This window comes from Stylophora pistillata, unplaced genomic scaffold (assembly GCF_964205215.1).
Source record: "Stylophora pistillata unplaced genomic scaffold, jaStyPist1.2 SCAFFOLD_550, whole genome shotgun sequence".
In the NCBI taxonomy this organism is placed as follows: domain Eukaryota; kingdom Metazoa; phylum Cnidaria; class Anthozoa; order Scleractinia; family Pocilloporidae; genus Stylophora; species Stylophora pistillata.
Window position 1 is genome coordinate 1 of NW_028290800.1, and position 15,199 is coordinate 15,199.

The 15,199-nt window shown below is 37.8% G+C and overlaps 1 protein-coding gene and 1 non-coding gene across 2 annotated transcripts; both read right to left on the reverse strand.

Annotated features, from left to right (window-relative positions):
• Positions 1-122: 122 nt before the first annotated feature.
• Positions 123-9,400, reverse strand: LOC148715961 (aladin-like; the record flags this gene model as incomplete). The annotated part of the gene is made up of 9 exons (XM_088746209.1): positions 9,196-9,400; positions 8,110-8,246; positions 7,155-7,210; positions 5,185-5,276; positions 4,389-4,435; positions 3,504-3,570; positions 2,621-2,652; positions 1,818-1,877; positions 123-206 (listed from the first exon to the last, which is right to left on the reverse strand). Coding segments are annotated over exons 1-9 (704 nt in total), but the record flags the coding sequence as incomplete, so codon positions are not given.
• Trnac-aca (transfer RNA cysteine (anticodon ACA)) lies at positions 648-721 on the reverse strand. Its single transcript has one exon. It is a non-coding gene; the product is annotated as a tRNA-Cys (tRNA).
• Positions 9,401-15,199: the final 5,799 nt, after the last annotated feature.

Below are 15,199 nucleotides of genomic sequence, written 5' to 3' on the forward strand. Positions count from 1 at the left end.
AAAATTGCAAACAGATTTGTTTACATTCAAATAGTCAAGTAATAAACAATCAATGTGCCCCCTCTAAGTGGGAGGGATATAATTATTATAATCTCAAAAAATTACATTCAAGCAATGTTTACCTTAGAATGGGTGATAATGGGTCTACAGTCCAGACAAACAAACCACTGTCACAGCCAACCACCAAACCTGATCCTGACAGAGGTCTAAATTGAAAAAAATAAAACATGATTTTAAAAGGAAAATACATGGAAACAATAATCAGAAAAATTCTCACCACACATACACACGCACATCGGTATTTCAATCTCTCTAAATATAAGCCTTTAGAGAAAACCAATTAAAAGCTTGTCATTTTCTGCTAGCTGGAGAATGAAAGAAGTGGAAAATGTTTTTCTTACACACCTGAGAGTTTGGGTGCTAGTGTGAGAGGGTTTCATCACATGGTTGGATATAATTTACAGGTTTTCTTCTTGCCATTTGTTGTTCTCAGACCTCCCCCACCCACCTTCAAGATGGGTAGTTTTAAATGCCTCAAAGTCACTATTTATATGTAGTTCTGAGAATTTCTCTCACCATCGTAAAGCCTTCATTGGACAAGCCTTTTAATATGACAGGTAGTTGTTTTAGTGTAATAGACAAATCCAAGCCCCAGATGGGACTTGAACCCACGACCATCCGTGATGTAGTCGGATGCTCTAACCACTGAGCTACTGGAGACTCTATGGTGAGCAAGGGGTCAATTTGTGGTAGTTGTTTGGTAGTAAATTTATTCAAGTTTGTTGTGGGCTGTAATCTAGGAAGCATTTTCCTGTTGTTTGCTCTGTTGTAATATTTTGATGCTTCAGGGCTGGGGGAATTATGCACTATTTTATGAGAAATTATGCACCATTTTTTCTGCGATTATGTGCCAAATTTAGCAAATTATGTACAAACTATGTAAGTTGCACAATATTGAAAGTATTGAATTTTACATAAATTTTAAATTTTTATGTAAATCCATATTAAGAAAACCTAACTATTAATAATTATTTGCCAGGATATTGCTCAACTCTCTCTTTGGCCATTACATTGTAATTTTTTTCTTTCGTTTGAAAAAACTTTCCATTTTAAACACGAAAAGAACAAAAAAGAAAGTTTCTGGAATAAATTTACCAAAATGGCACCATTTTTCTTTCGGAAGCACTGATTGGTTCTTTTTCCTCCAATCATATTGCTTGCAAGTCAACAAGTAGAGCCCAGGTCTCCGGCAGCAAAAGACAAGAGGCCTGTTCAATTTTACTTGTTTTCCTGCATGTTTGACACGATCTTTTCGATTAAAAATACAGTTTTTGCCATCAAAATTCACTACAATTTGAAAAAACTATTTTAAAAGGTTTTGAAGGTAGGAAAATTTATCTTTTAGCACACATTTTTTTCAAAATATCCAGAATTGTGCAGAAATTATGCACTTTTTACAAGATTATGCAAATTATGCGTTTGAGCTAAAATTATGCGCTTTTGCATCGGCACATAATTCCCCCCAGCCCAGATGCTACGTAATAAAGGTCAGGCTGTATGGTTAGGCTTGACATGGCTCCCAATTGTGTGTGAGAAGTGTTAAGAATACAACAAAACTGTCAGTGATTAATTTCTCCTTACAATAACAATACAATATCAAGCAGACAAGTAATGAGAATGTAGAAAAATATCAATTAGGGAATTATCATTTGATTCAATACCAAATTCTCAGAACTTGAGTTATAAGCAATGCCTGGGAGACAATATAGAGAGTTACTAAATAAAAGAAATCTTTGAGGTGAAAGAGTTAGCCCTACCTCCACGCCAGACAACTGACAGCTTTCTGTTGCTTGTGCTCTAATATAGGGACCAAATCACTGAAAAAAAAAGACAAAAAATATATTCAAATACTTTTATTCATAAGCTATCATGTTCTCTCAGATAAACACATTTAAATGAAACTTCACTTTGTAGATCAAGAGTTAACTTAATTATTTTAGCTTGGATATTCTTGCAAATTAAGATTCTTCATAAGTTACATATTATTGTTATTCACTTAGGCTGCATTATTATTGCAAACTGTTTATTTTTAATGAGTGCATTCAGTGCTGGCAAAAATTTGCAAAAATTCAATCACAATATTCTGTAATAAAATTTAATGATAATAACAATGAGAATAATAATAGGAATTTAGCAATAGACATTCCACATGTGGCTCTTCTTGTCCATTGTTTCCAAGTCAGATTGGAGTTTGGAAAGTTGATTTTTGTGGAGGGAGGAAAACCACAGGAACTAGATAAAAATCATCCAAGCAAGGAGAAGAACCAACAACAAACTCAACCCAAAATTAATGTGACATCAGGTCTGGGAATTAAACCCTGCCCACACCAGTGAGAGGCAAGTACTCTTGCCACCATTTCCTATCATTCTGTGTGAACTATCAAAGTAAGGCAATGTAAATGTCTTCACATGCAAAGCACAGGATTTTTTTAAGTTAATTATTCTTATTTTTACCTGGTATGTAGGTCTGAGTGAATTAATTCTGATTCCGCCCTTTCCCTACTTCAACTACTTATTACTTAGTAACAGACTAGAACAGAACTGGTCTGAAGTATCCTACCTTGACAATGTATAAACTCTCACTGAATCATCCTGAAAAAGAAATCAAAGAGTACTTAATAAGTTCAATGCTGCAACTGAACAGACTGAAAAAGCCAAAAAGGAGTACCACTGATACAGACACTTTTAGGAGAAAATTGTATGCAAAGAGACTTTAAAAAACACCAATTAGCATGCCAAAATGTAAAAGCCTTCCTTTGGCAGAATGTAGTTTTTCAATAAAAGCAAGCATGGGGTGGCATGGGTGACTTAATAAATTTATTTTTTGAGTACTAATGAGGATGAGAAGGCCTGGGTACCGCAGTAGAGATGTTGAGACATATTCCCCACCAAAATTGTGGACAACTGCAACATGTAAGCAGTTCAAGACCCAGATACATATTAAGCTTGATTTAAATAACATCTCAGATGGATGCAGTGGCTGCAATCTTCACAATTCATAATTTCAATTTTTCTTGCAGGATTTTTCTGTATAATTATCATTTGTAAATTTCACTCAGAAATCTGTTATACACAGCCTGAGAAAAGCAGCCATCCTTTCGCTCCCTTCGTTCCCCTTTCGCGGGGAAACGAAGGGAGCGAAAGGACAGCTGCTTTTCTCAGGCTATGTTATACATTATCTGTTACTATAATTTCAATTTCATATTCATTTTAGATGGTTCTAGTCAAGTGTCTCCTATAAGCATTGGGGATTCCCCCCCCTGCTAGATGTAATGAACACAGTAAGAAAGTCATTATTATCATTACATGCTGTAAGACCTATGAAGAAGCTTCCTTCACCAACACCTACCCTCCCTTCCCTCCCCCCCCCCCCACCAATCCTGTTGAACATTCAATCACTGCCCCTAAAAATCAATATGACCTTCAGGTCATTTCAAACAAACCTGCCAAGCCACAACAAATTTAGCAACATGAGGGTGCCAGGCGAATGCCCTGATGGAAGAGTTTTTCCTATAAAATCAATAGATTACAAGGATGACTAGAGAGTTATACACAGTGATGGCTTGCTCATATGGTATTTATTACTCTATTGGTAGCTAGTGGCACCCTCTGTATGTAGGGGTTGAACCTATATCAGAATCTCTATTTTTCCATCTAATTTTAAATCACCTGTTTTTATTAATTAACTGATCAGAAGTGATACAAGATCAATTTCTACTTATCATAATTAAAATCATTCATACTATAAATACCATACTTCCTCAAATTGAAGGATGAAGAAGGGCGCCTCCTGGTCAGCTCAATTGGTTAGAGTGCCAGATTGTGTTGTGCGGGAGGTTGAGGGTTTGAGCCCCGGCCCGACCAATACTCATGGTCTTAAAATAACTGAGGAGAATTTGCTACCGTTCTATAACATCAATGAAATGAATAGATATTCTAGTCTTCTCGGATAAGGACGAATAAATGGAGGTCCCATCTCCTGCAGGGTTTGGGGTAGGAAACATTAATTTCCCACGCACGAGATTACTGTGTGATGGATGTCCTCCCCTGGGGTGGGAAGTGTGGGGGGAGAAGGTGAGGTCGTTACATGGACTAAAGTGGCTGCCAGAGGCGCTTGATAATGCTGACGTCCGATCTCAACCTTAGTAACACTATAGACCTTAGCAATTCAGCCTATGCTGCTATTAAGGTATCGAATCATTCACTTCACTTTATAAAAAAAAGTTACAAATCACATTGCTTTAAAAATCACTTTGACCCAAATTTGATTTCAACCTTCAACACATATTCAATCTAATCCTACTTTATTTATGAATCTAACGTTTTACCAAGAAGACACACATGAAAAGACATTGATCATTTCTTCTCTGGATAGCTGAAAACAAATAAAGGGAAATTTAGGAGATTTTTCAAAAGATTTTTGCCTAATTAAAAAATTTAAATCATGGTATTAAATCTCTATTGTGAAAACATGAACATCTACAGTACTACAGGCCTTAACTCAACCAATGGGAAAAGTTTTAATTTGTAGTAATTAAACATCTACTAAATTTTTAATAGATAACTAGGTTTGGCAAATAGATACTTGCCAAAGGTTGTCATTAGACTGACATTTGGTGGTAGAAACAAGCCAGCTGTCAAACAATTTTGGGCTGGCTACTTTATGAATTGTATTCAAAGATAGAAAAATTTTAAGTATTTTACAGCAAAGTTCACAATGCAACCAGGAGGACAGTCACACATGGTCTAATATGCTACTCTGGTTCAAAGATTTAATGAATGTAACCAAGAAGTTACAATTCATAGACCCAATGTCTCAGCACTCCTGTCCTTTTCAACTGATTCTTACACCAATGTCTGGCTAAGAAAATATTACCCGGACAAACATGTCCCAGAATGCCAAAAATCACCTCTCAGAGAGTTTCGAATGTCAAATATTTTCCAGAGGGGCAAGCCCTGGAATTCCTATGAATGTGGCTTTGCAAGATGCCATGCTTGTTAGGCAAGCATAATTAAATTCAGCTGCCTCCCCAGTTCAGATCATGCATCTATTAATTTCCTAGCCACATTAACCTGCTTTCCCTAGGACCATGTATGAAAGATGATAAAATCTGGAAAACTTACATTTAAATGAGGGAAAATGTAGCCATAAAGTGATAAGAACCATCTTATAACTGCATCTGTTCCATTGCTCACATGCCAAAGCCATGATGGCACTTTGTCAAGGAAAAATATCAAACTAAATTTTCATATGAATATAAATTTTTAAGACTGATAACTAATAGTTACTTAACAAGGTTGTCAATAATTATAGGTAAGTGACTGGCACAAATTACTATCTACTCTGAAAAATGGGCCAGCTACTCCAAATGTTTTTGCTCATTTTCAGCAGTTAAAATAAATTTGAGAACCCTGCTGAAACACTTAAATTACATAATTGTAGAAGAACTTGTTATTAATGGACTTGGAGATCATGGTTGTCTCCTATGGAGTGCCATTACCACCAATATTCAGCTACTGTTTTTTTTTTTTTTTTACAAAATGGTGCTTAAGATATGAAGCCAATCATGTGTTATGCAGCTAATCAGTTTATAAAATGGTCCCTTAAAAAATATGGAGCACTTTTTATGAAGCCAATTAAGTTTTATGCAGCTAATCATTTTATAAAATGGTGCCTTAAAGTGCACCTAAACCCAAAACTTTTTTTCATTTAATGAAATAAGCTTATTTTTTGGAGTATTTCTGTGCAAAAATTAATTTGCTCAAATCTTTAATTTTCTGTGCCCAGTCAAAATACGGAAAATCAGCTGCCATCTTGCCCCACGACCAAGTTTAAAGAGGAATGGCTCTAGCGGGTATGTGACGTCAAATCGAGAACACGAAAGTCTGCATTTCGCACATTTTCACTTGTTTGGGAAGGTTGTCGTCGATATTGTCCGAAATATGCCGACTAGGTGTGTTGTATGAGGAATGTATGAAGCGCGATACCTTCTTACAAATTTCGCATGTCGCTACATCCTTCTACAATACACTTAGTTGGCATATTTTCGAACAATATCGACGACAACCTTCCCAAACAAGTGAAAATGTGTGAAATGCAGACTTTCGTGTTCTCAATTTGACGTCACATTACCTGCTAGAGCCATTCCTCTTTAAGCTCGGTAGTGGGGCAAGATGGCAGCCGATTTCCGTATTTTGATTTGAGCAAATAAAAACATTTTGCATAGAAATACTCCAAAAGATACGCTTATTTCATTACGCGAAAAAAAAAATTTGGGGTTTAGGTGCACTTTAAAAAAGATGGAGCACTTTTCATGAAGCCAAATATATTTTATGCAGCTAATTATTTTATCAAATGATTAGCTGGATAAAAGAGGCTTCATAAAAAGCACTCCATATTTTTAAGGCACCATTTTATAAAATGATTGGCTGCATAAAACATAACTGGCTTCATATCTTAAGCACCATTTTATAAAAAAAAAAGTATCTGAATGTTGGCAGTAATGGCACCCCCAAGGTCTCCTTGCATAAAAGAATAAATTTGCTGATTATCAGTAATACTTGTCCTACACATAGCAATAGTGTGCACCAACAAAAGAAAAATCTATATCTTTTATCACAATGTTTTGACAGAATTGAACATCTATAACTAGTATAATTATTATATGGCTGTGTCTCACAAGGACTGGGAACTACTGAATTCACAAATTTGATTGGCTGAAATCAATACTGAAAGCAGTCTAGATTTTCCCATCTAGACCGGCATCTAGACCGGTCTAGAAAAAAAAGGTACAAAGAATATAAAAAATTGGCATATAAGACACAGCAATATAAACAACTTATTAAACGAGCTAGGTCGGTCTGTATGGGAGAATCTTGACCTCCATCGCTGGTACAGACCTCACTGCATTCGGTCTGTACTGACAACCTCAGTCAAGATTCTCCCTTACAGACCGACCTAGTTCGGTTAATAAGAACTAAATACAATTTGTCAAACAAACTCATTTTTAGGACTAGCATACACAACACCTGAAATACTCATTACAACAAAACCCCTTTTCTTCCTCTGAACTTTCAATGATTGTACATTGTACCTTCATCCTTGCTTTTCTTGACCTCATGCAGCATTTCAGATATCCCTTTATAATGCCTGGTTGATTTAATTGCATAAAATTCCACAGATGAATATCAATCCCAAAAACAATTGAAAGGACAGTAGTTCTGTAAGGTCATATTTCAATTCTAAGGAGCTCAAATCAAAGTACAGTATATTTTATCCATAATGTCATCATCAAATAAATAGCAATTAAAACATTATAATACAACAGCCTCCTTGTTACACTGGGCACAGTGGCCTCATGGTTAGCGCGGTCGACTCCCAATCAAGTGGTGCGGGTTCAAGCCCTGGCTGGGGACATTGTGTTGTGTTCTTTGGTAAGAACACTATCACAGTGCCTCTCGTCACCCAGGTATTTAAATGCTCAGGGGGGTAACCCAGTGATGGACTAGCATCCCATCCTAGGGGAAGTAGAAATACTCCTAATTGCTTCAAGCTACAGAAACCAAAGTTAAGCACCAGCCTGATGGACCACTTGGCTTGTAAACAGACTTCACCTTTTTTCCTTGTTGTTTCATTAAATATGCTTGGATGTAATTCTATAGACTGTTATGGAATCCAATTTGTTTTTACATTATCATGTTATGTGCACTATGCAAGTGGGATGGGATCAAGCATGAGTGCAACATCATAGCAAATATGTAAGTGTAATGGTTACTGTTAATTGACTAAAGTAGATTACAATCCCTAATCTTTGGAACCAATTCCATACAAACCTCAGAATGGATTCACAAACCCCTCACCAGTACTAAGAGATGCCCACCAATGGACATCTGTTCAAAGAAGCAAACATTCTTCTGAAACTGCAGGAAGGCAGTCACCTTTATAGAACAATTTATGTTTAAGGAAATATTTTTCATTTTCTTTTTTGCCAAAGTTTTTTTTTTGTGGTATGCTGTAAAAATGTTTTAAAACATCATGCTAGTACTTACCAAACCTTAAGAAGCTTTTTAGAAATACTTTCCTCTCTCTTCACAAGTGATCCCCAATCTTGATCCATAGAACTGGACAAGTTATTTCCTGTCTTTGATCTCTCTTTATTTCCATTGATTGAAGGATACTTGATCCCCTGATGAAACACAGAAAGTTATTTTTCCTATCTCTCTAGCTGGAATCATGAAGGGTTTCTAAAATTTCAAAAATTTAATCTCAAGATCCAAAATGATTTGAATTGTATGGACCTTATGATCTTATGCATCAATCAATTCAAAGCTTTTACATCCCCACCTCCGGGTAATCCCCCAGACATTTGAACTTTTGAAGATCAACCAAGCTTTAAAACCTAGACCTTTACTTCCGAGCCACAAACTTGCAAATTAAAAGATAAAACACCTGCACTCTGCTGGAAAGACTTGACACTTTTGGTTCAAATTCCCCACCCCAGCCAGGTAAGGTTCAATTCCCAACCCCCCCCCCCCCCTGACATTAACTACAATCAAATGTCTGTCATGGGCCCTGACATTTTTATACTTATTATGAACTAATAAATTCAAAGCTTCAACACCCTTATCTGAACAAATTTGCAAAGATTACTCTATACACACATTTCTGTCCTTTTCTAGCAACTTTAAAATGCATTTTTTCAAGATCAATGCACTTTCACAGATGCCCTCTAAAATGATATTCCCAAAGATCAGCGACATAAATTTGATACCCTTGCAAAATATTAAAAACCTCTTTTATTCTAAATATAATGTACAGTTACAGATTGAAATAATGTATACTTTGGTCAAAACTGATGCATACGGTTACTTTGGTTTCGTTTCTTTGCTAAGGTTACACAAATGGTCCAATCAGTGCTACTATTATTTCATTATTAGATTCTGACCCCGTTGGATGTAACGCCATGTCATAGTGATATGGTTTACGGTCTAAAAGTGTTCATACTAGTACATGGTAGTTTTATGCAGGTCCGCATCAGCTTTATGCTGCCTTTTATTCATGACCTGCTTAAACAAATAAACCACGTACGTATGTATGTATGTATCTCAATAAAAGATATATGAAACGAACTCTACCTGTGTGGCGGGCACATATTTTGACAACTCGGCAGAGCTGTAATCCTCGGCTATCAACCTGGCATTCATTTCGCATAACGTTACCTCGCCTATTGGGGCAGGAGCTGGAAAAACGGATAATGAAGACATGTTTTAGTTTAGATGTCAGTCTCAGTTCCGCAATTCAAAGATGGCGGGAAGGTTTTTATTGACAGGCGTTCTAATAGGACGGGAGAGACTGGGTTCATTTTTAATCAAGCGCCATCGTGGGATGTTCATCATCACGAGCCAATTCCGAGTAACATTCGAAGCGATCCGAAGGAATCGTTACCGAGCGTTGAACGACTGAAGATGTTCCAAAACAAACAAATGCCGAGAGCGAGGAATATCGGGTAAAACTCGGCAAACTTTTTTGTTTCGTGTGCTGGGACTCAATAAACAGGGCAAAACTATGGCTTCGTCTCTATGGGAAGCAGGACCATATAAGAAACAGTGAATAGAAGAGAAAGAACGAGCGCTTCATTAACAAGCAAATTAATGGTAACATTAAATTAGAATGTATTTTAGGGCCTGATTACATGACCCGGGATGGCCCTGTTAGCCGGGCTGATTTCTTTTGTTTTGGTGTTCGCCAAAGCGTGCAAACAAAAGAAATCAGCTCGGCTAACCGGGCCAGCTCGGCTCATGTAATCAGGCCCTTAATTTTGCAGGTAATTTCTTATCTCTCCATTGCTTGGGGTTCATTTTAATTATTTAATAAGTTTAACTTCAGAAGAGCAGCACACTGTCGAAACCAGCATTCCGTGCTACCTCTATCTAAGAAGTGCTTAGCGTACGTCCCGTCGCTTTCTTCTTTATTTAAATTAGTCCTCAGAAGGTCCAGAAGGTGTGATGGGGATATGGCAGATATGGTCCTTGGGGAGAATTCTTGAACGAAATGCTCTTTCTGGTTCATTGGTACTGTTTCCTTGACGCCAAGAAAATGGGAAAATTGCTTTCTTCACAATTAGTTAAAGAAAATTTGGTTGACTTTTTCTTAAGCTCCTTCACTTCTGCTGTGCGTAAAAATTTAATTTCGGCGCGACTATTCAGTTTATTAGGATAATAATTGTCTCAAATTTCTTAAATGTTGAAAACATTTATTTGCTATTGTTATTGCTCATAGTATGTTATCTGAAGCTTTCAAATTGAGTTATTCTCTTCTTTTTCTTTATCTCCCTGCACAACTCGCCGCTACAGGCGAGTTGTACGTGTTCTTCTTTTAAATGTAAAAACATTAATAAAGTTTGTTTGCTTGTTTGTTTTAACTGGAACCAGAGAAATCTTGTTTCCTCCACTAATACTGCGGGTTTATTTCCAAATGTACATTCACTTGTCAACCTGCTTGTCAATAGCTCGTGACATATCAGCGAGACTCGATTTCAGAGCCAGATCAAACATAAGCATGGGAAAGGGATTGACCAATTAAACAATGCTTTGATACTTTCGTACCTGCACGATAGGCGAATAAGAGGAGGTTAAAGTGGTAGCCATGCTTCTTGAGAGACTGGTATTAAGATCAAATTAGATCCCAGTTGACACAGTTTGATGAACGGACAAGATGAACTTCTTGTTGTGAAAAGATTCCAAAGTTCTCCCAAAATGTTTAAGACATAGTAATACCTTCTTTTCAAGCAAAGGGAAAACTTTTAGAAACAATATTTAATCAGCCCTACACAAAGATGCTAAAACGGACACTGCGGTTAGAGTTGTTTTATCATCATTACTTGCATTTTTTTCGGTCTCTGGATCAGTGGACTCATGCTGACCCGGCCCTGTCGTCCATTACTGAACTAAATATAACTTCATGTATAAAGGGGGTAAGTTTCTAAAGAGACTGTGGTGCTGCGTCGGTGTGTTTAACAAGGTAATTTGGTTATATCAATTACGTTGAAATTGTAAATTAGCCACCGTAAAGAGTTAAGGCTGGTTTTCACTTGCGACGGAGTCGCAGTCGGAGACGTAATCAGAAGTGTGGAGCGATACGATCTAGTGAAAATCAAACTGACGGAGTCGGAAGCAGAACACCGATTCTGCCGATAACTCCGCCGCTTACGATCTAGTGAAAACTGCATTGTCGGAGTCGGAAGCGGAAGCGGAAGAATAAACCAATCACAATCCTCGATTCCATCTTTCCAAAATGCACAAATAGCCGTAACAAATTTAAACGTGTGAGCTTGACGGTAAAAATTACGAAACTAAAAGTTAAAATACTCGAACTGAACCTACCGAAAGTACGATTCACGATCACCAAGTCGTAGTTCGCTGACGAGGTTAGCATACTCTTCCAAGGCTGCTAGACGTCGATAGATATCACGAACGCAAAATTGCTTTCTTTTTCGAACGATATTAATTCTGCATTGTCTCTGCCTGCGCAAAATAATGATTAATAAGAGCCAAAGTTGCTCTTCGTCCGCCATGTTGTCTTTGGCGCCAAAATTTGTACTTCCGCGGGCCTGTAACCGAGCATTATGATTGATTTATTCTTCCGCTTCCGCTTCCGACTCCGACAATGCAGTTTTCACTAGATCGTAAGCGAAGGAGTCATAAGCGGAATCGGAAGAAAATGGGAACGTTCTGATTCTTCCTACTCCGATTCCGTCGAGCTTACGACTCCGCTTACGACTCCATTTTTCGATTTTCATTAGATCATAAGCGCTCTTACCACTCCGACTACGACTCCGACTCCGTCGTTAATGAAAACCATCCTATAAAAAGCTGACGCTTCGAGCGTTAGCCCTTCGTCAGGGCGAAAGGGCTAACGCTCGAAACGTTAGCTTTTTAACCCTTTATGGTGGCCAATTTACAATGTCAACTTAGTTGATATGACCAAATTACCTAAATGTAGCTTCAGTTGTCGTGTGGGAAATATTTCATGACATCTTATATGCTCTACGGCTTATCCAGAATAAGATCTGCAAGTTTGTAGATAATCCCAAGTGTATGGCAGTGCTGATGTTCGCTATGGATTTTAAAAAGGCCTTCGATTCTGTAAGCCACCAACACCTTGCTGAGAAACTCAAGAGTCTACCACTTAACTGTGAAATGTTCAGAAGGCAACCGTGGACGATACTCCTACTCTTGTAAGTTGGATCAGCGATGATCTGATCGGCCCAAAATAACGAATATGAAATGTAAAAATAGAGGCAAGACCGATACAACGTAGATAAGTAAATTTTAAGACGGAGCACTATATTTCGGCTGGCCAAACCAGCCTTCATCAGGTGCAGTGGGAATTAACAGAGAATTGGGGTGATGCTTCATAGATAGCTGTATGATGTAACAGCGGAAATATGTAAAACTAATTTGATTGACAATGAGATAACAATAAAAATAGAAATAGTGAGTAAGTAAGGTAAATTGGATAAATAACTAGAAACTAATACATTTCCTCGCGAGCGTTAAGGCCATCTGGATAAATAGTGTTGCCTCTTGAAATTAAAAAAGCTTCCCTGGCCTTACGTATCGAGTCTCTCTTGGAAAACACTTTTTCGATGGTGATTAGCTCCATGTCGTGAGCAGAGTGGTTAGGAGAGGAAATGAGTAGTTCTGCCGCTGTAGTAGGTTTAGATTTAGAGTTAGGTTTATCAATGGTACGGCGGTGTTCATTAAAACGGTCTTTTAAACGTCGTTTAGTTTCTCCTATGTATTGTAAGTAACAGCGGTTACACTGAATTAAGGAGATAAGGTTTTTAGTGTCACAGGTCAAGTGAGATTTAATGGGACGTGTTTCGCCGGTAGAAAAAAAGGTATAGTTAGTAAGACCGTCAGAGATGTAGGGGCAAGTAACGCAGTTTCTACCACAACGGAAAGAGCCGGGGGGGGGGGGAGTTAAGAATGGGAAGTGGTAGAATTAGAGGGGAGTTTGGCTGTTACTAATGTGTCGCGAAGGTTGGGGGAGCGACTGAAGGCGACAACTGGCAGTTGAGGAAAAGCTTTTTTGCAGAGGTTAGAAGACTGCAGTAGATGCCAGTGTTTTTTGATGATGTTGGAGATGTGAGGAAGCGACGGATTAAGAGTAGCTATAAATGGAATACGGTTAGGTTTTTTTACGTCTTTAGTTTGTAAGGTGAATGTGCGGGAGATGTCAGCGGCGCGTTGTATTTGTTTGGTGACGAATTTATGGTTGTAACCTCGTTTGAGAAGGTATGAGGTAAGTTCAGCGGCGCGAGTCTCAAAAGCTTTATCTGTAGAACAGATACGTCGTAGGCGGAGCGCTTTAGACTGAACGGAATGGCTTTTTTTGGTATGTAATGGATGGCAAGAAGAGTGCAATAGATACATATGTTTGTCTGTGGGTTTGGTGTAGAGGTTAGTGGAGATATTACCGTCGGTGGTTAAAGAGACACTTACGTCAAGGAAAGCCACATTAGTGGAAGAGTGTGAGCTGGTGAATTTGATGGTGGGGTGGATATTGTTAAGACAATCGACGAAAAGTTTTAGGTTATCTAAACCTTCGGTCCAGACCATAAAGATATCGTCGATGTATTTAAACCAAGTGTGGGGTTTACATGGGGCATTTTTCAAAGCGTTACCTTCGAAAAGACCCAGAAAAAGGCTAGCGAAAGAAGGGGTCATTTTGGTACCCATGGCTGTGCCGTGAACTTGGAGCTAATGAGCATTATTAAAAGTAAAATTGTTCATGGTAAGAACCATACGAATGAGATCACAAAGTGTGACGGCAGGAATAGGGGTATTGGAGGAGGTACACAGAAAATGGTCACAGGCATTAATACCTTCGTTATGTGGGATATTGGTGTAGAGGGATGAAACATCAAGTGTAACTAGTAAAGAATTAGGGGGCAAATTACCAATGTAAAACAGTTTGTTGAGGAAGTCATTGGTGTCTTTGATATAAGATGGTAGTTTGTGAACGAGTGGTTGAAGGTAGTGGTCAACAAACTGAGATATTAGTTCAGTGGGGTGGCTATTGGATGAGACAATACCACTTAACCCGTATATTATAAACTGGTGGCTAGGTTTTTTGCGATAAAGAAAACAGAGAGTTATTCTTGGCAGTTGCGGTTGTGATTGGAAAACTGTAAACAAAGGAACAACCAGGGGCGTAGCCAGGATTTTCAAAGGGGGGGTCACATTAGTACCCACAGAGAATATAAACAAGCGAAAAACTACGACGCCTTTGAAAAAGAGACGTATACCACAGAACAAGGTTCTTTAGACCCGTTTACATCTCAGAAACAGAAAGAGCATTGTTTCCACTTAACAAATGGATTCTGTTCTTATAATTGTTTTTGTAGAATTAACTATATTGAAAGACTATTTTTTCAGTTCCAGTTTGAGTCGTCAGAATCAAATTAGAAGTCAAACTTAAAAATTGACGGTTAGTTGTAACAATTAGTTCTGTTTTCTTTACCATGGAAGGTGGATGACTGTGTAACCTTTTAAAGTAAAACTTATATATAGTTGACAACTGATCAAGCCTTCAATTATGGGTCTAGAAAGTGAAACCAACTAAATTGTAAGTGAAATAAACCACATTTCTAAACGTTTTTATGACTGCTTGCTGACATTTTGGATTTAAGTCCTACCCATCCCCATGTAGTCTGATTTTAAGCAAGTTATATGCAACTGCCTGCCAAAATGTTCCAAATTAAACGAAAAAATAGTGGCGTTACTTGCTGGACCACCTCACTTCCCCCCCCCCCCCCCCCCTCAAAAAGAAAAAAGAAAAATTATAATAAGTGAATTAATAAACGTTGAACCAATTCCAAAGGGGAATACTGGTTACCGGTTGTTTTGTTCCCACAGTTAAGCAAAATGGTGTTTTTATTTGGAAAGTCCTAATTAACCCTTCAACTCCCAAGATCTGATTGTCAATTCTTCCCTACACCTGCTACACATTTCTTTGTAAATTAGTTACAAATATTTAATGCTAGATCAAGGTAACAACTTCTGCCTGCTAAGTTTGAATATTCTCATAACCTGTTTGCTGGATAACGTATGGATATTAAAGGGGGAAGTTATG